The sequence below is a fragment of the Chlorocebus sabaeus genome, chromosome 11 (assembly GCF_047675955.1).
Source record: "Chlorocebus sabaeus isolate Y175 chromosome 11, mChlSab1.0.hap1, whole genome shotgun sequence".
Lineage (NCBI taxonomy): Eukaryota > Metazoa > Chordata > Mammalia > Primates > Cercopithecidae > Chlorocebus > Chlorocebus sabaeus.
In genome coordinates, this window is record NC_132914.1 from 32294775 (window position 1) to 32320904 (window position 26130).

Genomic DNA, 26130 nt, shown 5'->3' on the forward strand with positions numbered 1-26130 from the left:
GAAGAAACGTTAAAGACACGTTGAAGTGCAATTCCAATGTGAAGTCACAGGGTTGGTCACATGCTCTAGCATGCAGGCTGGGCACAGTGGCTCACACTTATAATCCTAGATCTTTGGGAGGCCAAGGTGGGCGGATTGCTTGAGCCCAGAGGTTCAAGACCAGCCTAGGCAACATGGTAAAACCCTGTCTCTACAAAAAACACAAAAATTAGCTGGGTGTGGGAGCGGGTGCCTGTAGTCCTAGCTACTCAGGAGGCTGAGGTGGGAGGGTCACCTGAGCCCAGGAGGTTGAGGCTGTGGTGAGACATGATTATGCTACTGCACTCTACCCTGGGTGACAGAGTGAGACCCTGTCTCAAAAAACAAACAAACAAAAACCACAGAAAAATACATGCTGGAGTGCTATCATCACAGCTTGCTTCCTTTTGATTACAGGCTTTAGGCAGAAGGTGAAGTGAAGTCAGAGCTATTGTGGAGTCCTAATTAGGGAAAGGGAGTCAGGCTGGCAGGACCAGGGGAAAACAAATAAACTATAGGTCTGCCTTTCTTCATGGTCCAGAACATATAAACAAAAAGAGAGGCCCGGCGCGATAGCTCATGCCTGTAATCCCAACACTTTGGGAGGCCGAGGCGGGTGGATCACAAGGTCAGGAGATGGAGATCATCCTGGCTAACACAATGAAACCCCGTCTCTACTAAAAATACAAAAAAAAAAAAAAAATTAGCCGGGCAGGGTGGCGGGCACCTGTAGTCCCAGCTACTCGGGAGGCTGAGGGAGGAGAATGGCGTGAACCTGGGAGGCGGAGCTTGCAGTGAGCAGAGATTGCGCCACTGCACTCCAACCTGGACGACAGAGCGAGATTATGTCTTTAAAAAAAAAAAAAAAAAAAAAAAGGAAGCAGATAAGCTATGGGTCTGCCTTTCTTTATGGTCCAGAACATATAGCCTTCCTGCACAGACAACGTACATAACTCACAAACTTTCTGCTTACTATCAAACACTTCGATTTATCATCAAACACCTCGGCTGACAGAAGGATGCAAGTTAGCTCCCTGCTACCTTGGAACTGTCAATCAGTCCAAGTTCCATTCTATAAAATCTCCAACAAGCCTTTGTCTCCTGGCAGTTGGGTCCTCTCTTGCTGGTTCTGCCCGTTGCTCCCTTGCAATGTATTTTCACATTTCATCTAATAAATCTGCCTTTCTTTACCAACAATTGTCTTGGTAAATTATTTTGCCACCATCCCACCAGCCCGGATAGTTACCGCTCACCCTCAACAGCAATTGGCAGTTCTAGTCTCTGCAGACTAGCTGGTGATGGCTGCAGAGTGGTGATGGCTGCAAATCCAAAGACAATATTTAAATGTACGTAGTATAGAAACTGCTATCATTTTCAGTTTTTGAAACACAAATAGCAAAAATACAAAAGATAACACAGGAGTAGTATTGAAGGAAATTATCTACTCTGCTATTTAATAACCTTTAAAAATCAGGGTCTGAAGGTTAAGCCCTAATCTGAGGGGCTGTTTAGCAGAAGGAAGAGTGATTAACTATCTTTTTCTGGTGGTTGGGGCTCTCTGCCTTGCAGCTCATCACTCCAGACCCTCTCCAAGCCTCCAGCTCCTATGTCAGCTCAATAGGGCTGAAACAGACTTGGGTCTTGCCTCCTTTACTCTTACCACTACCAGAGAGTATACAGAGATATGCTCACAGGCCAAAACAAGACACCTAGAGAGCACCACTATTTCAAAAGAAAAACAAAGATTACTGATTCCATCAGGAGCAGAGGAATTAAAACAGGGAGGCCAAAGATGTTAATAAGCATAATATTACGCTAAAAGAAATAACAAAAGATTAGTAAGATAAAACAATAAGAAACCATAAAAAGGTGAATCGGAAATATTAAATATGAAAATATAGCAGTTGAAAAAAGAACAGTATAGATGAGAAAAGTGATTTTTAACTACTGGTCATTATCCATGAATGGATTACAAAATCAGTTTAGCAGACTGTGATCAATATTTTTCAATAAAATAAGACTAAATAGAATACAATAGAAAAGACCAAAATGTACTACACATTATATTGTTACACCTAAGTGTGGTTTGTGTACTAGAGTCACAATGTAACATATATTTCTTATTGTGAGTCTTGACCAAAAAGTTTTAAACCTTTTGAAAACATGGAGGTCAAGGGTACAGGTACCATGAAGACAAGTGTGTATGGAAGGCTAATGGGAGCTGGCCAGAGCAACACCATTTTGTTCCTGAATGTCATTCTGCAACTGCTTGACTGCAGAATGTACTTGCTGATGCTGCAGATGAAATTGCTGCCACTTGTGAAAAGACTATGCTATGCTGATGACTGAACTTTTTCCAAACCCCTGAATCAAAGATTTCTGCCTAGAAACCCTTATTCTAACTAATGAATTGTTTGATAACCCTCTCCCACCTTTCTCTTTAAAAGACCTCATGTATCTCTTAAGACATATGAATTAAATAGTTAGGACATGATTTCAGATGCCTCTGGAATCTGTGTTCCTTGAATTCAATTCTAAAACCACCAATAAACCTTTTTGCTTGGATTTTCAGTCTCCATGATTCTGGTTGACACAAGAGAAGTAACTGAGACAATGGTAGAAGATTTTTTAGGAACTATTACATGTTGCAGGAAGTCAGGGACCCCGAACAGAGGGACCAGCTGGAGCCACGGCAGAGGAACATAAATTGTGAAGATTTCATGGACATTTATCACTTCCCAAATAATACTTTCATAATTTCTTACACCTGTCTTTATTTTAATCTCTTAATCCTGTTATCTTCATAAGCTGAGGATGTACGTCACCTCAGGGCCACTGAGATGATTGTGTTAACTATACAAATTGATTGTAAAACGTGTGTTTGAACAATATGAAGTCAGTGCATCTTGAAAAAGAACAGAATAACAGCGATTTTAGGGAACAGGGAAGACAACTATAAGGTCTGACTGCCTGTGGGGTCAGGCAAAAAGAGCCATATTTTTCTTCTTGCAGAGAGCCCATAAACAGACGTGCAAGTAGCAGAGATATCGCTAAAATTCTTTTTCCTAGCAAGGAATATTAATATTAAGACCCTAGGAGAAGAATTGCATTCCTGGGGGGAGGTCTATAAATGGCCGCTCTGGGAGTGTCTGTCCTTTGTGGTTGACATAAGGGCTGAGCTATGCTCTGGTCTCCTGCAGTACCCTCAGGCTTACTAGGATTGGGAAACCCCAGCCCTGGTAAATTTGAGGTCAGACTGGTTCTCTGCTCTCAAACCCTGTTTTCTGTTAAGATGTTTATCAAGATAATATGTGTACTGCTGAACATAGACCCTTATCAGGAGTTCTGATTTTGTCCTTGCCCTGTTTCCTCAGAAGCATGTGATCTTTCCTCTGCTTTTTGCCCCTTAACGTATGTGACCTACTCCCTGTTCGTACACCCCCCTCCCCTTTTGAAATCCTTAATAAAAACTTGGTTTTGCAGCTCAGGTGGGTATCACGGTCCTACCGATATGTGATGTCGCCCCCAGTGGCTCAGCTGTAAAATTCCTCTCTTTGTACTCTTTCTCTTTATTTCTCAGACTGGCCGACACTTAGGGAAAATAGAAAGAACCTATGTTGAAATATTGGGGGCAGGTTCCCCTGATAATTACATATGGACATTTTGGTTATCTGGAAGGAAAAAAAACCCCTTATACTTTATAATATTCTAAAGTGCAGGCCACGCGTGGTGGCTTACACCTGTAATCCTAGCACTTTGGGAGGCTAAGGCAGATGGATCACTTGAGCTCAGGAGTTTGAGACCAGCCTGGGCAACATGGTGAAACCCTGTCTCTACAAAAAAATGCAAAAATTAGCCAGGCATGGTGGTGCACACCTATAGTCCCATCTACTCAGGAGGCTGAAGAGGGATCACCTAAGTCCAGGCAGCGGAGGTTGCAGTGAGCTGAGATTGCACCACTGTACTCCAGCCTGGGCAACGGAGCATGACCCTGTATCAAAAAAAAAAAAAAAAAATTAAAAACGATGACCAGTCTTACCATATACCATTGTTCCAAAAATCTAAAACCATATATAAACAGAAAATATAATATGCTTGCTTTATAGTTATTCATATTCTTACCTCACTTATATTTGAATCTGTTATCCGTCCCTGCATGCTCATAATTTTAATCAGTCTATCTTTTATGTTGGGAGGCAAAGGCTTAATGTCTGTGAGATATCTGGAAATATTCTTCATGAAGCACCAAAGGCATCTGAAATACAAATACAATACAGTAAATCACACTGGGCCTGTACTGATTCCTAACACTTGTCTTAATGCTATTTGTTAGCACTTAGCCCTTTCATAAAAGTATGTACATTTTGGCTGGGTGTGGTGGCTCACTCCTGTAATCCCAACACCTTGGGAGGGCCAGGCAGGAGGATGGCTTGAGCTCAGGAGCTCGAGAGCAGCCTGAGCAACATGGTGAAACCGTCTCTACAAAAAAAAAAAAAAAAAAAAAAAAATTAGGTGAGCATGGTGGTGTAGGCCTGTAGTCCCAGCTACTTGGGAGGCTGAGGTGGGAGGATTGCTTGGGTCCAGAAGGTCAAGACAGAAGGGAGCTGTGATTGTGCCACTGCACTCCAGCCTGGGCAACAGAACAAGATCCTGTCTCAAAAAAAAAGTGTATACATTTTCTATTAATACTATATTTACAACTTTAGCTCTGTAAGCTTCAAAAACCTAGTCTGTTTTAAATTACGGACAAGATGCTCTTCCTCTACAATCTTTTTCTATGCATACCTCATTTACCAAAATGCATTTTAAATGACCAACAAGAGTGTTTTTCCTAAGTGTCTAATTTCTAAGACACATACTCCTAAATAAGCATTATATTGGGACCCACTAATTGAAGTTTTATCTGTCAGTCCAGCAAACTTGTTTTCACTATTTTTCTTGAATAGTGGACAATGAAATCACTAGAGAAAGAACCATAATCACAAAGATTCAGCAAATATTACAAATCACAGAGATATCAAACTTAGTGCCAGGGTTGTACAGGCAGAAAGCAGAATTATCAGGCAACAACCAAGAATCTTATGACCAACATACCTTATCTGTGGACTGAAATTCCAACCATCTGAAAAACTCATACTTTAAACAAACAAATATAAATCTTATTAATTCACATATATAAAATTTTACATTCATGAGTGAATGTGATCATATAACTGTGATTAATTTTTTAGCGCAATTTTAATGTTTTCTTTTTCCTCTTTTGGTTGCCTACACAGTTTCCTCTCTTGTCCTTCCCCCTCCATTAGTTTAGCTCTCCACACCAATGTAGCGTATATTCTTTCTTATTTTTCTCTGTTCTTGTACACACACACACACACACACACACACACACTTAAAGACTTGTGTGGGGAAGGGGTCATTGTCTCCTAAAATGGCACCACAGTGCACTTACTTTTCTACACCGTCTTTCATTCAGTATCTTATGAAATCCCTTCAAGGTATCAAATACAGTACTGATTCTCCTTTAATGGCCACATCATATTTCATGGTACAGATGATCTATTTAGTGACTTGCATGCTGATAAGCATTACCACTATTTCTAGGATATGTTGTCAGATTATTTTTCAGAAAGTCTGGAAAACATTTCATATTTCTATTAGTAGTGTCAGAAAGCTCCTTTCCCTTTACATCCTTTCAGCAGTAGATATTATGGCTAGTTTATTTACTTTTTGAGACAGAGTCTTGCTCTGTTGCCCAGGCTGGAGTACAGTGGCATGATCTCGGCTCACTGGAACCTCTGCCTCCCGGGTTCAAGCAATTCTTCTGCCTCAGCCTCCCAAGCAGCTGGGACTATAGGCATGTGCTACCACACCTGGCTAATTTTTGTATTTTTAATAGAGACAGGGTTTCACCATATTGGCCAGGATGGTCTCAAACTCCTGACTTGGGATTACAGGCGTAAGCCACTGCGCCTGGCCCTATTTATTTATTTTATATTTAATTTATTTTAATTTATTCTTTCCATTTCTTTGTTATCTCCATTTCCCACTCCCATTCCCCACCCACTTAGGAAACCATTCTCATGTTTAATGTGTATCCTTTCATTGTATATTTTCTTTTAATGTGTTTGTGGTATGCATGCATTTCTAATTTATAAACATGGGACTTGTCATAGATTTGTTTAGTTTTTCACTCAGCACTATGTTTTCAAGATCACCTACTCTTAAATGTTGGAAGGCCTAACAGGTGAAAATGATGTCTCACTATTACTTTAACTCGTATTTCTCTAATTACCAGTAAACTTAACATCCTTGCATGAGCTTGCTGGCTATCTGGATATGCTTTTCTATAAACAATCTATACATATCCTTTGCCTGGTTTGTTATTTTTAAAAATTGATACATAATAGATGTACATATTTTCAGGGTACATGTGATAATTTGATACAGTCATATAACGTGCAAAGATCAAATCAGGGTAATTGGGTTATCCATCATCTTAAATATTTATCTTTTGTTTATGCTAGGAACATTCAAATTATTCTCTTCTTATCATTTTGAAGTGTATAATAGATTATTGTTAACTATAGTCACTCTACTGATCTATCGAACACTACTATTTATTTTATCTGTGTATTTATACACATTAATCAACCTCTCTCTATGCCCCCATCCCCTACCCTTCCCAGCCTCTGTTAGCCACCCATCTACTCTCTATCTTCATGATATCCACTTTTTTTTTCAGCTCCCATATGTGAATGAGAACATGTGACATTTGTCTTTCTGTGTCTGGCTTACTTAACAAAATTACCTCCAGTTCCATCCATGTTGCTGCATATGACAGAATTCATTCATTTTCTCCCTCCCTCCTTCCCTCCCTCCCTTCCTTCCTTCCTCCCTCTCTCCTGCCTCCTTCCCCACCTCCCTGTCTCCTGAGACAGGGTCTTGTTCTGTTGCCTAGGTTGGGGTGCAATGGTGCAATCACAGCTCACTGCAGCCTTAACCTCCTGGGCTCAAGAGATCCTCCTGCCTCAGCTTCTAGAGGCATGCTTACCACATTTTACTAAGATTTCATTACTATTTTATTTTATTTTATTTTTCAAGACGGAGTCTTGCTCTGTTGCCAGGCTGGAGTACAGTGGTGCGATCTTGGCTCACTGCAACCTCTGCTACCCGGGTTCAAGCAATTCTCCTGCCTCGGCCTCCCGAATAGCTGGGATTACAGGCACGTGCCACCATGCCTGGCTAATTTGTGTGTCCTTAGTAGAGACGGGGTTTCACCATGTTGGCCAGGATGGTCTCGAACTCCTGACCTCGTGATCCGCCTGCCTCGGCCTCCCAAAGTGCTGGGATTACAGGCGTGAGCCACCATGCCCGGCCCATATTTTGGTTATTACAAATAGTGCTGCAATAAACATGAGAATGCAGATATCTCCTTTATATATTTATTTATTTTATTTTGGATATTTACCCAGTGGTGAAATTGCTGAGTCATACAGTAGTTCCATTTTTAGTTTTTTGAGGACCATTTTGTTACTTTTTGACAAATTTGTAAGAGCTCTTTTTTGTGGCCAAATACATGCTCTACATATTCAGAGGATGTATATTATCTACATGAGAGATGTAATGTTCTGTCTGTTATATATATATGTGTGTGTATAAGTATCTCTCTCCATGTATGTATATGTGTTTGCACATAAATATGTTTAATATATATATGTTTATTTATAGTATTATCTAATTCTACTATATTCTTATTTTTCTACTAAATATGTGGAATTTCCAGTTTATATTTGTAATTTTAAAATCAAGTTTTCCTTTCACTTCTGCAAGTTTTTCCTTGTTTTATAATAAAAAATTTCAAAAATACAGAAATATAAAACAGGATGATATACATCTATGTACCCCAAACCTAGAATTTTGTTACTCTTTTATCATATTTGTGTCAGATATCTCAAGACATAAAACATTTCTGATTAAGGTTGAGCATGGTGGCTTATGTCTATAATCCCAGCACTTTGGGAGACTGAGGCAGGAGGCTCACTTGAGCCCAGGAATTCAAGACCAACCTGGGCAACATGGCAAAACCCTGTCTCTACAAATAACACAAAAATTAGCTGGGTGTAGCGGTGTTCACTTGTAGTCCCAGCTACCTGGGGTCGGGGGGTGCTGAGGTGGGAGGATTGAGCCCAGGAGGTGAGGCTGCAGTAAGGTGAGGCTGCAGTAAGCTGTGATTCTGCCACTGCACTCCAGCCTGGGTGAGAGAGCTAGACCTTGTCTCAAAAAAAGAAAAAAAAAATTCAGATAAAATTAAAGCCCCTTTTGCGTACTTGCCTGGTTTACTCTATGTATCTCTCTTTGTAGAGACAATTACTACCATAAAGTTTTAAAAATAGTTCCTGTCTATTATTTAATTATACTTTTAATACTTATATATATTTATAAATAAATTATTGGTTTTTAAAATATAAATAAAGTTCCCTTAAATCATTTCACAGGAATTGCTACAGCAGCATAGAAAGCTTTTTTAATATTATGATTCTCTCAAAGCTGTACTATGAGTCAGGGGTAAAGAAAAAAGGCCAAAAAATTTTCCAATTCTCAAATTATAGCTTCTATGGCAGGAAAGTATTAGAATACACCTCCACCTGTAACATAAAGCAAGCAACCCACCAGATACCTCCAACTAGGATCTTAAGATTCCCTCTAAACTGTTCTCTAGAAATACCATTTGTGCCTTTAATCTGCCTTTAAAATTTTTATTTATGTATCTTGAGACAAGGTCTCACTCTGTTGCCCAGGCTGGAGAGCAGTGGCACGATCACAGCTCACTGCAGCCTCAACCTCCAAGGCTCAAGTGATCCTCTTACCCCAGCCTCCCAAGTAGTTGGGACTACAGGCATGCACTACCACAATCAGCTAATTTTCTGTATTTCTTGTAGAGATGGGGTCTCAATATGTTGCCCAGGCTGGTCTTGAACTCCTGGGCTGAAGTGAGCCTCCTGCCTTGGCCTCCCAAACAGCTGGTATTACAGGCATGAGCGCTGTGCTCAGCCTTAATCTGCTTTTTAAATAGGAACACAGAACAAAAAAGATTGTTTGCAAATAAACATTTGAAAGAATATAGCAACAGCTGATCAGAGTCCAGGCATTGAAACAAAACAATGATTGTAGAAGAAGACAATATAAACAACTCTGGAGCAAGAAACTCAAAAGCAGAGACTTTGCAGCAATGTGTGTGCTGGTTATTTCCATTGACCTAAAAGCTCTACCTGGAACACATATCAACTAGGAGGATCTTGCTAACTTATTACCTGAGTAGAAAGAAGTCACTGCCACCAACATTGTGCAATTTTATTAACCATTCAAGTCCAGTAGCATCTGGCAAAATTAGGACAGAATTGGGATTAAAAAATGAACAAATATTCAGTATCGAACGTTCAAAGAAGCCACTATATACTCTTCACAAATATGTTTCACAAAGCCAGTACTAGCCATTAACCCAGTACACCAAGGGTACTGAAGTAGTAAAGATGCAACAAGAAAATAGCTATGTTAGAAAGACCAACATTTTAGAAAAAGAGTAAAACTCTTCCAGTTTCTTCCCGTTAGCTCCTAAAACAACATCACACAGTCTGGATCTACCTATCTAGCCCTATGTCCGCTTCTAGAATATTTGTCAGGAGCAAAAAATAAAATGACCCTGGCCAGTGTAGTATGGATATTTAGCAAGAAAAGCGGGGAGAAAGTCAGTTCTCAGAACAAATTAGCCAGCTTCAGCCTCATCACCAGGATCTCTGGATTCTTTGCTCTTCCGCATTTCTTTTTTTTTTTTTTTTTTGAGACGGAGTCTTGCTCTGTATCCCGGGCTGGACTGCAGTGGCTGGATCTCAGCTCACTGCAAGCTCCGCCTCCCGGGTTTACGCCATTCTCCCGCCTCAGCCTCCGGAGTAGCTGGGACTACAGGCGCCCGCCACCTCGCCCGGCTAGTTTTTTGTATTTTTAGTAGAGACGGGGTTTCACCGTGTTAGCCAGGATGGTCTCGATCTCCTGACCTCGTGATCCGCCCGTCTCGGCCTCCCAAAGTGCTGGGATTACAGGCTTGAGCCACCGCGCCCGGCCCGCATTTCTGGCGCAAATGACTAACACACTGGAGTGTTTGCAGAGAAAGATGAGCGCATTTCTTCAATGTGCTCATCTTTCTCTGCAAACACTCCAGTGTGTTAGTCATTTGCGCCTTCCTGTTCTCTTTGTTAGCTTCCATTTTGTGGGTCAGTTTCTCTTCTGCTGTTTTACTGAAGCTGTTCTTCTACTGATTTCTGAAGCACTTCTTTCTCCTGCTCTCATTTTTCAGCAAGCTGCTTCAAGACCTCAGCTTCGCAAGGCTTGTGTCTTTCTTCTGAAGCTTCTGATTTATTCTGAATTTCCTCCAGGGAAAGATCTTTCTTCTTTGGAGGGGAAATGAGGAACTTCGGGATGGATTCTTTTGATGGGGTCTGAGAATCAGCTCAAAAGCCTGGCCTGAGGCACACTTCTCTAGTGCTTTCACTTGGATATCAAAAGCCATGATGAATAAAAGACAAGAGACTGGCAGTGTATTCTACAAAATCCACTGGGATAAGGAAAACCCTGCTCGGTCCGAGCCACCTGACCACACTCTGAGTTGTTTTCTATATTTATAAAATGTAAGAGTAGTATATTAAGTTTGTTAAGTTTCCTAACGTGACTAAATTTGACTAAACTACACGACAGGTTTCCTTTGTGTAAGACTGGTGTTAGTTGCAAATTCATGATATTTTCTTGTGGAATATTCCTTTTATCATTAAGTAATGTCTCTCTTATCTGTATTCATGTTTTTCACTTTAGAGACTATTCTGTTTGATTTCAGTATTGCTCCATCATGTTTCCTTGGTTTCTTTTGCTTAACATTATGTTTGCAAAATTTATCTGCATTGTTGCATGTAGCTATGGATTATTCATTTCCATTTTCACGTTGTTCATGTCCATTTTCACTAATGTATAATATTCTGTTGTTTGACCAATTTATTCTACAGTGAATATACAGTTGGGTTGTTTGTAACTCTTTACTATTATGAATATTCTTAGACATGTCTTTTGGTACACACGTATCTGTGTTTCAACTGAGTATATATAGCTAGTAGTGGAACTGCTGGCTCATAGGGTAGTCATATGTTTAGCTTAATGCCAGTTTTTCAAAGTGGTTGTACCCAGTCACAATCCTACCATTGGTGAATGAGCATGCTTGCGGTCCATATCCTTGCCAACACTTGGCATTGTTAATCTTTTAAATTTTAGTCATTTTAGTGAGTATATAATAGCAATGCAATGTAGCTTTAAATTGCAATCTCTGATTAATATGGGAACACATTCATCTTTTTATTGTCTGGTTGGATATCCTCTTTTGTGGAGTATCTACTCAAGTATTTTGCCCTCTTTCATTTTGGGTTACTATGTTTCTTACTGATATATAGGAATTCCTGTTATATGCTGGATATGAACCTTCTGTTTGTTATATATGTTGCAAATATATTCCCCCATTCTGTGGACTGCCTTTCTACTTTCTTAATCATGTCTTTTGCTGAAGAGAAGTACCTTTTATAGTCAAATTTATCAGTATTTTCCATTACAGCAGGTGATTTTTTTGTCCTGTTTACAAACTTTCCCTGTCCTAAGTTCATGAAGATATTCTCTGATGTTTTCTTCTGGAAGAATTCACTAAGTTTATTGTCTCACTTTTACTTTTTGACTTACAAACCACCAGGAATTGATTTTTTTTTTTTTATATTTTTATTTTAAGTTCCTGGATATTCACCTAGGTATTAAAGCCCTACATGCATTATCTATTTGTCCTGATGCGATCCCTCCCCTTGCTCCCCACCACTACAGGCCCTGGTGTGTGTTGTTCCTCTCCCTGTGTCCATGTGTTCTCATCATTCAGCTCCCACTTATGACATGCGGTGTTTGGTTTTCTGTTCCTGTGTTAGTTTGCTGAGGATGATGTCTTCCAGCTTCATCTATGTCCCTGCAAAGGACATGATTTCATTTATTTTTATGGCTGCATAGTATTCCATGGTGTATATGTACCACATTTTCTTTATCCAGTCTATCATTGATGAGCATTTGAATTGGTTCCATGTCTTTGCTATTGTGAACAGTGCTGCAATAAACATACATATGCAATAAACAAACATTCATTGTAATAGAATCATTTATATTCCTTTGGGATATACCCAGTAATGGCATTGCTGGGTCAAATAGTATTCCTGGATGAACACATTCTTTATGAAGAAAGATTAAATAAATTCTTCTCTAGTGTCAAGCTACTTTAAACTTGTTTTAATTCAAGACTACTGTGGTACCTTCTAATCTGTCTACAGACTGTCTAATTTAACTCACAAGAGGCAGTATCAGAAACTGGGATTTCTTGGTAACTAAGATTTATAGTTAACTTTTTCTTTATTTTATTTTACTTTAAGTTCTGAGATACATGTACAGAATGTTCAGGTTTGTTACACAGGTATACATGTGCCATGGTGGCTTGCTGCCCCTATCAACCTGTCATCTAGGTTTTAAGCCCTGCATGTATTGGGTATGCTCTCCCTCCCCTTGCCCCCAACCCCACGACAGGCTCTGGTGTGTGATGTTCCCCTCCCTGTGTGCATGTATTCTCATTGTTCAACCTGAATTCGAATGCTGGCCTGTCTTGCTAGGTTGGGGAAATTCTCCTGGATCATATCCTGAAGTGTGTTTTCCAGCGTGGTTCCATTCTCTTCATCACTTTCAGGTACACCAATCAATTGTAGGTTTGATCTTTTCATAGTCCCATATTTCTTGGAGGCTTTGTTCATTTCCATTATTTTTTCTCTAATCTTGTCTCTGCACCTTATTTCAGTAAGTTGATCTTCAGTCTCTGCTATCCTTTCTTCTGCTTGATCAATTTGGCTATTGATGTTGTATATGCTTCGTGAAGTTCTCATGCTGTGTTTTTCAGCTCCATCAGGTCATTTATGTTCTTCTCTAAACTGGTTATTCTAGTTAGCAGTTCCTGTAACCTTTTATCAAGGTTCTTAGCTTCCTTGCATTGGGTTAGAACATGCTTCTTTAGCTCGGAGAAGTTTGTTATTACTGACCTTCTGAAGTCTACTTCTGTCAACTCGTCAAACTCATTCTCCATCCAGTTTTGTTCCCTTGCTGGCAGGGAGTTGTGTTCCTTTGGAGAAGAGGCGTCCTGATTTTTGGAATTTTCAGGCTTTCTGCTCTGGTTTCTCCCCATCTTTGTGGTTTCATCTACCTTTGGTCTTTGATGTTGGTGACCTACGGATGGGGGTTTTGGTGTGGATGTCCTTTTTGCTGATGTTGATGCTATTCCTTTCTGTTGGTTAGTTTTCCTTCTAACAGACAGGCCCCTCAGTTGCAGGTCTGTTGGAGTTTGCTGGAGGTCCACTGCAGACCCTGTTTGCCTGGGTATCACCAGCAGAGGCTGCAGAACAGCAAATATTGCTGCCGGGTCCTTCCTCTGGAAGCTTCATCCCAGAGGGGCACCCGCCTGTATGAGCTGTCTGTCGGCCCCTACTGGGAGGTGTCTCCCAGTCAGGCTACATGGGGGTCAGGGACCCACTTGAGAAGGCAGTCTGTCTGTTATCGGAGCTCAAATGCTGTGCTGGGAGAACCACTGCTCTCTTTAGAGCTGTCAGGCAGGGACGTTTCAGTCTATAGAAGCTGTCTGCTGCCTTTTGTTCAGATATGCCCTGCCCCCAGAGGTAGAATCTAGAGAGGCAGTAGGCCTTGCTGAGTTGTGGTGGGCTCTGCCCAGTTTGAGCTTCCCTGCCACTTTGTTTACTCTGTGAACACAGAACTGCCTATACAAGCCTCAGCAATGGCAGACACCCCTCCTTGCACCAATCTCCCATATCCCAGGTTGATCTCAAACTGCTGCGCTAGCAGTGAGCAAGGCTCCGTGGGCATGGGACCTGCTGAGTCAGGCACAGGAGGCACTCTCCTGGTCTGCTGATTGGGAAGAACATGGGAAAAGCACAGTATTTGGGCAGCAGTGTACCGTTCCTCCAGGTACAGTCACTCACAGCTTCCCTTGGCTAGGAAAGGGAAATCCCCTGACCTCTTGCACCCAGGTGAGGCGACGCCCCACCCTGCTTCAACTTGCCCTCCATGGGCTGCACCCACTATTCAACCAGTCCCAATGAGATGAACCAGATACCTCAGTTGGAAATGCAGAAATTGCCCATCTTCTGCGTCGATCCTGCTGGGAGCTGTAGACTGGAGCTGTTCCTATTTAGCCATCTTGGAAGTGACCTCCCAATTTCTTTTTAATGATATAAAATCTTTCCTAAGCATCAGTAGGATCAGAAAAGCAATTTTTCAGAAATTCCAGAAATGTAGAGAAAAGGTTGGACATTTTGTTAGGTAAGTAAAAATATATACAATTATATACATATAAAATTATTATATTTGTTGTGTAACATAAAATGTTATTTGTATTGCTCACTGTAGATCTAGTGATTGTAAGAACTTATGTAGCATTTTATCAAGCCTCCTTATCTCTTTAGAGACTTCAAAGACTTCAGAAAGGTATGGAGAACATCAAATGTTGGTCAAGACAGTAGTCAACAGGAACTCTCAAACATTGAGAGTAGGCATGTAATTTGGTACAAGCATCTTGGAAAACTGTTTGGCCTTATCTAGTAAAGCTAAAGATGTATAGATCCTAAGATCTAGCACTTCTGGTTGTAGGTATCAACCCTAGAAAACCTTGCACTTTTGAGTCAGAAGATGTAGACAACAAAACTCACAGCAGCACTGTTTGTAACACAGAAAACTAAAAACAACTCAAATTACCATCCACAGTAAATAGAATGAATTACAATATAGTTATACAATGGAACCTTATGTTTGTGCAATTTATTCAAGTGGTTGCATGTGGCCACGGTTCCTTTGGTTCTCAATATATGCTATAATATATAGATGATACATGTATGTGTGTATACATGTATTTCATTGAGTGAATATACTATATTTAATTTTTCCAGTCTGTTGTCATTTGACATTGTCAACATACATTGCTTTACTTCTTTCTTTTAAAAAGTTGAGATGAAGGTCAGATAATATGAAATTAATCATTTTATAGTGTGCACTTCAGTGGCATTTTGTACATTTACAATGTTGTGCAACTACCACCTGTATCTAGTTCTAAAACATTTTCACCAGCCTAAAAGAAAACTTATCTCTATTAAGAAGTCAGTCCCAGGCGGGTGTGGTGGCTCCCACCTGTAATCCCAGTACTTTGGGAGGCTGAGGAGGGTGGATCATCTGAGGTCAGGAGTTCGAGACCAGCCTGACCAACATGGTGTAACCCCATCTCTACTAAAAATACAAAATTAGCCAGGTGCAGTGGCGGGCATCTGTAATCCCAGCTACTTGGGAGGCTGAGGCAGGAAAATCACTTGAACCATGGAGAAGGAGGTTTCAGTAAGCTGAGATCGTGCCACTGCACACCAGCCTGGACAACAAGAGTGAAACTCTGTCTCAAAAAAAAAAAAAAAAAAAAAAGAGTCAATCCCCATTCTTCCTTTTTGTAATACCTCAGAACTACCAATTTGCTTCCTGTCACTATTGATTTATCTGGATTTATACAGTATGTGGCCTCTGTGTCTGGCTTCCTCCAATTAACATCATGTTTTCAAGGTTCATCCACACTGTAGTATGTATCAGTATTTCATTCCTTTTTACAGCTGAATAACATTCAACTATACAAATATACCACATTTTGTTTATTGATTCCTCAACTGATGGACATCTGTCTGGGTTTTCCCACCTTTTGGCTAATGTGAATAATGCTGCTATGAACATTTATGTACAAGTATTTGAGTACCCAGTTTCAATTCAATTGAGTATATACTTAGAAGTCAAATTATAGCAGAATTGTAGGCCAAGTGTAGTGGCTCACATCTATAATCCCAGCACTTTGTAAGCCAAAGTGGGAATATCTCTTGAGTCCAGGAATTTGAGACCAGCCTTGTTTATTTGGTTGAGCCACAGGTGAGCGGTCTCTCAAAACAAAAGTGAATGCAGAGCCTTGCCTAACAGTGCAAAGCCAGCTGCTTATATATCTGGCTCCTGTCACAGTCTGATTTGATTGATGAGGTTGATGGGGTGCTGGGCATACGGGTGGCCAAAATTATCAAGGACTGTGGAGTAAAATGTAGTGGTTTCCACTGGGGCAGAAAGAGGAGGACTTCTGGGCTTGGATGCTCAGTGGGAGGTACCCAGGGGAGGAAGCTGGGTATCTGATGCTCAGGCATCAATACTGGGGTGACATCAATACAAGAGTGGACAGCAAGAGGGAAATATCATCCTCACCGCCCTCAGCATTCCCTGTGAGCCAGCCTCCCCACCACTCTGCATTCCCCACACTTTCAGCTGGTGAACAGCAGTCTCCTGTTGGCTGTTGCTATAATTCGTAACTTGGGCACACAGTAAGCTCCTTGGTCTCTGATCTCTTAGGGGAAAAAGGCAACCAAATGCAACTGATGGGGTCTGGGTAAAGTCCTCAGTGGGGAAAAGAGGCTAAAGTGACACTGTAGGTGGAGCCTACGAAGTTCGCCAATATCTGTCTTAGTCAACAAACAACACCCCCTTGGTCAAGGCATATTATATTTTTACTGACTCTTGGGCTATTGACAATGTTACCTGGTCTGCCACTTGGAAGAAAACAAACTAGCTGATTACAGACACTCCTCTTTAGGACTGTGAACTGTGAAAATAAATCACAGCTGAGAATCAGACAGATGTGCGTGGCAGTGGCTCACTCTCCGATGGAATGGACTGCAGTGACACTGCTAATCAAGTATACACCATCCAGACTGCTGCCACTGCTGTCAGGATCAGCAGTCTGCACACTGCAACAACACACTGCACATAGCAACATCTGCCATCACGGCCTGGGAACAAAGTAAAGATTACATGTGTCTGACACTACCATTGCATGCTGGTCTTGTGCTTCCTTTCAAAAGTCAGCCTGTTTTGTCTCAGTGAAGTAAGCCATATTTCATGGGGTGTGGTCCCTCTTACTTCTGGCAAGTTGACTATATCAGGCCTTTCTCACACACACACACACACACACACACACACACACGGGGCTAATGTTAATGTGCAAGTTGACTATATCAGGCCTTTCTCTCTCACACACACACACACACACACACACACACACACACACACACACGGGGCTAATGTTAATGTGTTACAGTTGTTGACATTTTTTCGAGTTACGGTTTCATTGTTCCAGTCTGTTCAACCAACTCCAGTCACACTGATCAAAATGTGTTATGCTTTTGGTTTTCCAGACCACTTTCTGACAATGATACGTCTTTTACTGCGCAGAGGTTGCTCAAAAATGAGCCAATAGTCAAGGTATTCAACGGATATTTCACACCCCTTATCATCCTCAGGCTATTGGCTCCAACAAGAAGTAAAACGGACTTTTAAAAAATCCACTGAAAGAAATTTCTGACTCTACCTTCTTCACACTCTCCTGGTCCATGCATCTTAGTAAGGTAGTTTGGTCACAAAAAATGTACCCCAAAAAAGGTTCATAGTCTCCTAGCCACCTCCTATATAATGATCAGGATGAAAAGGGGAAGGTTTGCTAGACTTAGTCTGAAATTCTGGGATTCCACTCTGACAATTCCTGGGCATGATATGCAGCTTTCTTTCTCTGAACAACGACTCCAAGCCAGCCTGGTTGGTATACTCTCTGGGTGGCAGTCTGGCAAAAGGGAACTTAGGAAATTCAAACTTAATTCTGGTTCAGCCACCTGGATTCTCTTGTTGTACTGAAACCTGGATAAGGGGTCAGCAAACTATGACTTGTGGGACAAACCTGGCTACTTGCTGATTTTTAGAAATCAAGTTTTATGCCTGGCATGGTGGCTCATGCCTGTAATCCCAGCACTTTGGGAGGCTGAGGCAGGCAGATCACCGGAATTTAGGAGCTTGAGACCAGGCTGGCCAAGCTGGTGAGAACCTGTCTCTACTAAAAATACAAAAAGTTAGCCAGGCATGGTGGTGCATGCCTGTAATCCCAGCTACTTGGGAGGTTGAGGCAGGAGAATCACTTGAACCTGGGAGGCAGAAGTTGCAGTGAGCTGAGATCGAGCCACTGCACTCCAGCCTGGGCAACAAAGTGAGACCCCATCTCAAAAAAAAAAAAAAGAAATCAACTTTTACTGGAACACAGCCTTTCTCTCTCTGTCTCACACATACACACACCACCTCTGGGGCTATTGTTAATGTGTTACAGTTGTTGACATTTTTTTCAGGTTATGGCTTCATTGTTTCAGTCTGATCAACCAACTCCAGGCACACTGATCAAAGTGTGTTATGTTTTTGGTTTTCCAGATCACTGCGATCTCAGCTCACTGAAAGCTCTGCCTCCTGGGTTCAGGCCATTCTCCTGCCTCAGCCTCCCAAGGAGCTGGGACTACAGGCGCCCACCACTACGCCTGGCTAATTTTTTGTATTTTCAGTAGAGACGGGGTTTCACCATGTTAGCCAGGATGGTCTTGATCTCCTGACCTCGTGATCCACCCGCCTCAGCCTCTCAAAGAAGACCACTTTCACTCTGACAATGATAGGTCTTTTACTGCAAAGGTTGCTCGACAATGAGCCGATAGTCAAGGTATTCAACAGATATTTCACACCACTTATCATCCTCAGGCTGCTGCCATTTCTTTATGTGTTGTCTGTGGCTGCTTGTGTTCTACAATGGCAGAGCTGAGTAACTGTGTCAGAGGATGTGTAGCCCACAAAGCTAAAAATATTACTATTTGGCTCTTCACAGAAAGTTTACCAACTCCTGCCCTAGATAATAAAGATAACTACCACTTGGTTGAGGACACTGTTCACCAAGTACCCCTACAGTGACCCACGCCAGTCAAGGGGGGAAATAAGGTAAGTCCGTATAAACTTTGTAAAAATGCTCTTGTTCCTCTTGCATGTGACCTCTCTGAGTAGAGGATTAGAGAAAAGCAAAGCATTTGAAGTGACTGACAATCACTCCTGTTATATAGCAGATCCCCCTTATCCATGGGAAATATATTCTAAGACTCCCAGTGGACACCTGAAATCATGGATAGTACTGAATCCTAAATCCTATACACACCCTGCATTTACTATGCATACATACCTATCGTAAAGTTTAATATATAAATTAGGCACAGTAAGAGATGAACAACAACAATAATAAAATAGAAGAGTTACAACAGTATCTATAGGGATTGGGTGGAAAAATAAAAACATACATGTACATCAGTACTCTTGTGCTCTGGTGCAATTATTAAGTAATATCAGGGTTATGTGAATGCAATAGCCCTGTGACAATAGCTCTGATAACCAAGAAGGCTACTAAATGGACAGCATGGACAGCATGGATATACTGAACAAAGGCAGAATTCACATCCTCACAGACAGGGCAGGATGGTGTGAGATTTCATCTTGCTATTCAGAATGGTGCACAATTTAAAATTTATGAATTGTTTCTTTCCAGAATTTTACATTTAACATATATATATATTTTTTACCATGGTTGGCAGTTTCATGGTACCTGAAACTGCCGAAACAAAACAGCAGATAAGGAGAGACTACTATATTTTGCTTTATGCAGATTTCAGGTATATTTCAATATATTACCTTTTTCCCACAACATGGCTCTCTGCCCTCCACCACCACCTTTTTCCTCTCAGTCTTTTTCATCTTAGCCCTTTAGTATGCTCTTCTTGGAGCTCAGCAGTGCAGAGGCTGTACCATGTGTTTCCCAAAGTAAATGGTTTCCTCTTTCTGCTCCAGTTCCCTCCAGCTGCAACAGCAGGGAGTTGGGACAGAAACAAATCAAATAGATTTTAAAATTCTGGGAGGACTATTAAACGGCCATAAAGCCCATCCAGAAACCCTGCTGGTCAAACAGATTTATTAAATTCGTCAAATCATATACCAAATTTACTACAGCAATGGAGATCACCTTGACACGGTTTGGGTAGCATTTCAACAGGGGAAAGTTAGGCAGGAGTATACATAGGGTTCTGGGATACAAACTCCACCAGTTTAAGTGGGTGTTTCTCCCCCGAATGGGTAAGGATTAGGCAAAGTTTGTGACTTAGTAGTTTAAAACTGATGGACACAAGAAGCCAGCCTTGAGCAATCTGTACAGATAAACATAATGTTTGTCCTAAAAATCAAAATGTCTGTCCTGATAGCTGTTTATTTAGATAAACTGATTTGCAAAAATTTCCTAGAGCAGAAAGTTATGTTGACATAAGTGGTGTTGATTCTCAGGCCCAACAGTTGGCACAGGCAGTCTCATTTCTCAAGACAAAATGAAAAGAAGTCAGCTAAAACTTAAAATCTTTAAAAGCTGTAAAACAATTGGGGAGACGGGCGGATATCCCATACAATATTAGTTGCTCTACGTTTTATACTTAAAAGAAACAACCTATTACTATTTGGTCAATTCATCATATGGCGACTTGATCTAACAAATAAAAGAGTTTTGGCAACATGGGCTGGTTCTAATGTTAAGTGTTACGTAAAATTTTGTCCTTGACTTTCTTTTTTTCTCTCTGTAGCCCCTCTCTTAAACTTAACCATGGCTTCCTATCATCTACAAAGTTTTATCCCCAATCTTAGTTACAATCCTTGACCTCTCTTCATTTTATTTATTTATTTAGAGACAGTCTCACTCTGTTGCCCAGGCTGGAGTGCAGTAGCACCATCTTGGCTCACTGCAGCCTCTGCCTCCCAGTTTCAAGCAAGTCTCCTGCCTCAGCCTCCCAAGTAACTGGGAATACAGGTGTGTACTGCCATGCCTGGTTAATTTTTTTTTGCATTTTTGGTAGAGACAGGGTTTCACCATGTTGGCCAGGCTGGTCTCGAACTCCTGAGCTCAAGTGATTCACCTGCCTTGGCCTCCCAAAGTGCTGGGATTACAGGCATGAGCCACTGCGCCCAGCCTAATCCTTGATCTCTCTTTCAGATTCAAAATTATATTCTAACTGCCTGCTTGATATTTCTACTGGATATTCTGATTCATTTTCCCCATAAGACACTTCTTTCTCCGTAATAGTTTAATCACCATTCTACCTGTCAATGAAGCTAAAAACTAAGAGTAATTTCTTTCTTTTTTTTTTTTTTTTGAGACAGAGTTTGGCTCTTGTTGCCCAAACTGGAGTGCAATGGCGCAATCTCGGCTCACCACAACCTCTGCCTCCGGGGTTCAAGTGATTCTCCCACCTCAGCCTCCCGAGGAGCTGGGATTACAGGCATGCGCCACCACGCCCAGCTAATTTTGTATTTTTAGTAGAGACAAGGTTTCTCCATGTTGGTCGGGCTGGTCTCGAACTCACGACCTCAGGTGATCCACCTGCCTTGGCCTCTCAAAGTGCTGGGATTACAGGCGTGAGCCACGGCGCCCAGCTAAGAGTTGAATGGTCCCTCTATTCAAAACTATTCATGTCTCAGATCCAAAGAATTCTCTAAGGCAGTGTTAAAAGTGCTGGTCAGTGAGGAGACAAGGAATTTATGTAAGAACATAAACCAAGCCCCGTCTCCTTCATGGAGAAAGCCTCATCAGCTGGACTAAATAGTGTGCTTAGTGACACAGTTAATTACTAGTCTGGCTCAAGCTTCTTTGTTACAAACCAGAAACAGCTTGCTGATCAACTGCCAGTCTCAGATTGTACCTTGTCCCAGAAGGGTACAAAATTAGGTTCTAAGGGCAAATATGGACCTTTACACAGGGACCACACTCTAACATGACAATGAAGATCACATGGTCATCTCTTTGTCTTACCTCCAAGTTCGGAAGAATTTTTCTTAACATTGTTAGTCTGTTTCCTCTTTTTTCACTAAGCACTGTGTTTTAAAGTTCCATCCATGTGAATCTACCCTTTGCTTTTCTTTTATTTTTTAAATTTAATTTTTATTTATTTATTTTGAGACCAGGTTATGAGATTGGCTTTTTACTTTGGGTAGAGACACAGTTTTGCCATGTTACCTAAGCTGGTCTCGATCTCCTGGTCTCAAGCAATCCACCCTCCTCAGCCTCCCAAAGTGTTGGGATTACAGGTGTGAGCCACCATGCCTGGCCTACCCTCTGCTTTTCTAACAGCTGCATAATATTCCGTGGTACCTCTCCCATTCCACCTCCATGCCACCAGAAACAATTCTGCAAAGAACATCTTCACGTCTCCTGGTTTGGGCTCTCCACTTCTTAAGATTTTGTAAGTCTCCTAAGTGTCTCCCTGTTTCCAACTTCTGCCTAATTCAAATCTCTGCTCACAGCACAGTTCTAAAACCTTTGATAGCTCCCCATGACTAAAACAGGAAATACTTTTATTTCATCCTGGTCCCTAAGATCCTATTCCCAATGACTTGGCTTTATGTCTCACTGCTATGCTATTCATATTGTATCTTCCATTCACATTGGAGCGCTACTTTCTGGTCTTCTCTCATATTTCTTCCTTTCCTGCCTGTCAAACCTTTACTCTTTATTTCACTCTCTTGGATGCACTTCCTCCTATTTGTTTTGCAACTGTCAGATCTTCAAAATAATAACCCCCTTTACAAAGCTTTCTTCTATTCTTTTCCTTATTAGAAATATCAAGTTTGTTACTCTCCTGCTTGTGATATTATTCTACATATATGATAGTTACTTATTTATTTTTTTGAGACAGTCTTGCTCTGTCACCCAGGCTGGAGTGCAATGGCGCGATCTCAGCTCACTGCAACCTCTGCCTCCCGGGTTCAGGCGATTCTCCTGCCTCAGCCTCCGGAATAGCTGGGACTACCGGCGCCACCACTACTCCTGGCTAATTTTTGTATTTTTAGTAGACGCCGCGGTTTTGCCATGTTGGCTAGGCTGGTCTCCAACTCTCCTGATCTCAAGTGCCTCGGCCTCCCAAAGTGCTGGGATTACAGGCGTGAACCACCGTGCCCAGATAGTTTTTTTTATCTTCAGTAGAGGCGGGGTTTTGCCACATTGCCCAAGCTGGTCTCGAACTCCTGAGCTCGAGCAATTCTCCTACCTCGGCCTCCTGAGTTTAATGTAAAATCTCAGATGCCATTGTTTTAGAAAGCCTTCAGTAGATTAAGGAGCTTGTTTTCCTTATCCTTAAGATGTCTATTTTTTACATGGCAATATTAACAGGACTGAAAGCTCCTGGAGAGACGCAATTGCCCTTGTAATTTCCAGTACAATTTCTGGCAGGAAATAATAATAACACTTAGTGGTGTTTATTATTTGCTGGGCATCCTTATAAGGGTTTTACATGTGTTAAATTTATCCCTCAGAACAACTCCATGAGAAGGGTGCTATTATCACAAAAATTTTATAGATGAAGAACTTAGGCACAGGGAGAGGTTACGTTACCCGTCCATGATCACGTGGCTGGTGAATGGCAGAGCCGGGGGCTGAACCCAGCAATCTCAGCCAGGGATCCGTGCTCTTAATCACAGTGCTACGTTTATCCCAGGGTGTGTCAATGTTTATTCCAGTTACAGGGGTGGAATTCTGCTAGAAACTTTTGAGAACCTCATCTAGTGTGTTTTTTTCTACCAAGGTTTTTAGCTGCTAAGTGAGAGGCCACTGCCAGGAACAGCCGGGGCGCCAGGCTGTCAAGGCTGACTGAGGAATGGACACTGAACGCGCAGCGGAGTCTCGGAGGGGCAAGCCCGCCAAGAGACCCACTTTGCACAACTGTCCTCAGCCAGGAAACCACAGATCAGGAACCCAGGGGCAGAAACACACGCGGGGCCTCTTCAGAGGTCGGGCGGGTGGGAAAGGGGCGGGGAGGAAGAGCAGCGCAGGGCCTGGCCGTTTGGAGGAGGTGCTGGGGCGGCGCGAAGGGAGGCGGAACAGGGTAGACTCACAGATCCAGGAGCTGACTGACCCGCCGTGGGCGAGGCATCGCTGCAGCGTCTGAAGCCTCTTCCGCGGACCCAGGGCCTCCAGAACCCAGCCAGGGACCGTCCGCCAACTCCCGCCCACCGCGCGACGCGTAGGTTTTTGTGACGTCACACGGATTTTTCCGGTGACCGGGGCGTGGCCACGCTTCGGACTTCACAAGGAAAGAAGAGATCCCCCCTTGGGGCGGAGCCACTGAGGGCTGCGCGGAGGAGGATGGGTGTGATAAAATATAAAGAAGCCCTAAGTTCAGGAGCAATCTGACGGGAGTTGTAGTTCTTTCACGTGTCCGGCGTCTGCTCCGGTTCAGCTGCAGGAGGTTTCTCGGGAGTTCAGCCCAGCGCTCAGCCCCGCTGCGACGCCGCGAGCCGAGAACTCTCCTGTGGCGAAGGGAGAGCTGAGAAGTAGCTGCTGTTACTTAAAGGATGCGTTGCATGCTGGGCCATAGCCTTGGCGATGCACACTGGAGACCCGCTCGGATACGGACTCCATTAACATCAAACGGAGCGTTTTAGAGGATCCGAGTTTACTGAGCACTTTCTAGGAAGCGTGCACTGAGCTACGTGCTTTCTATGCCTTAGTTCAATACTTAACTGTATTCATTATAATCCGGTGAAATCGTCATTAGTCTTATTTTACAGATGAGGATACTGCGTACCAACAAGTAACCGCACTAAGAATTTCGTCATGGAGGAGAAGGGAACCTGTATTCACATTAGGAAGGTTCCTGAAGAAAGGGCACCTGTAGGTGGAATTTTCTCTTTGGTTCTGCTGCGGAGTATTTGCTGCTTTTTAGTGCTTCCCGCACCCGCCCCGCCATTCTTCCTTGTAGATTAATCTGTTGTTTATATGCCGGGTTCCTTTTTTAAGCTCCTTGAAAGTTGGAACCCACTGCTGTTCGCCTGTTCAGGATGCTGCACATTCTATCAACATGCATTTATTAAGCGCTGAACGAGGGCCAGGGATCGTGCTGGGTGCAAAGGATTGAGTGGTGAACACTTGGGTCAGACAAGTAAAAGGGTAATTAGAATAACTGTTAAATGCTTAGATGGGGTTAGTTCTATGGAAGCACCCATGGTTGGGGGGGTGGGATACAGATCAGAGAGAAAAGGGTGGTCTGCAAATAGTTTGGGATGGCTACACTGGAGAGTGATCAAGAGTGAGTGTAGGGCAGGGGTTGGCCGACTTTTTCCATAAACTGCTCTGAAAGTTGCAGATTCCAGGAGAAGTAACTACTGTCAGACCCAGGCAAATTGGAGCCCAGAGACCATAAAGGAAGGGAACTCATGCTCGTATGTCTCAGATAAGAACTGTCTCAAGGCCGGACGCGGTGGCTCACACCTGTAATCCCAGTACTTTCGGAGGCCGAGGTGAGCAGATCACGAGGTCGGGAGTTTTGAGACCAGCCTGGCCAATGTGGTGAAACCCCCGCCTCTACTAAAAATACAGAAAAACAAAAAAGCCGAATGTGGTGGCAGGCGCCTGTAATCCCAGCTACTGAGGAGGCTGAGGCAGGAGAATCGCTTGAACCCGGGAGGCGGAGGTTGTAGTGAACCGAGATTGCGCCACTGCACTCCAGCCTGGGCGACAGCAAGACTCCGTCTCAAAAAAAAAAAAAAAAAAAAAAAAGGAAGAACTGCAAGGACTTTAAAAAATAAACGAAAAAACCCACAATTTCTTCACATCTTTCATGCATTTAATGTTTTGCACAACTTGCTCGTTTTGCAAATATGCACACATTTCTATGACAAGATTTATTGCTAAACATTTTTTAAAACTGCAGCAGTTCAGATAAGATACTGTCGAAAGGACGTTTGGCCCAGCAGCAGCACCTCCAACAATGAACGAACTACACTTCTTGATTTGAGTCTCAGGAACCAATCAACTTTGTTTCCAAGACGTTTATGTGAACTTCTCTACTTTACCAGTCAAATCTTCCCCCTGCTCTTCCCTTCTCCAGACTTGTGGCTTGCCATAGCTGTACATCTTGGATTATAATTCTTTTTGCTCATTCCCAGAGAAACTCAGTATCTTTGGAGAAATCTTTCTTTGTTGTCTTTTAGCTTCCCAGAGCCAAACAAGAACTATTTAGGTTTTGTGGGCCATGCTGGCTTGGTCAC

At 42.2% G+C, this 26130-nt stretch overlaps 1 protein-coding gene across 5 annotated transcripts in view; it reads right to left on the reverse strand.

The window, feature by feature from the left end:
• Positions 1-24148, reverse strand: part of AMN1 (antagonist of mitotic exit network 1 homolog) — a 57920-nt gene extending 33772 nt beyond the window's left edge. The window contains exons 1-3 of one of the 5 annotated variants that reach the window (XM_073020608.1): positions 23977-24148; positions 4380-4497; positions 4141-4273 (exon numbers count right to left, since the gene is read on the reverse strand). In XM_073020608.1, the coding sequence (XP_072876709.1) occupies positions 4141-4257 (117 nt within the window). In that variant the 5' untranslated portion in view covers positions 4258-4273; positions 4380-4497; positions 23977-24148. Of the gene's footprint in view, positions 1-4140; positions 4274-4379; positions 4498-9332; positions 9825-19743; positions 19910-23976 lie in introns of those variants that run through there. The other 4 variants (XM_007968107.3, XM_007968108.3, XM_007968106.3 and 1 more) reach the window with 4 other exon arrangements.
• Positions 24149-26130: the final 1982 nt, after the last annotated feature.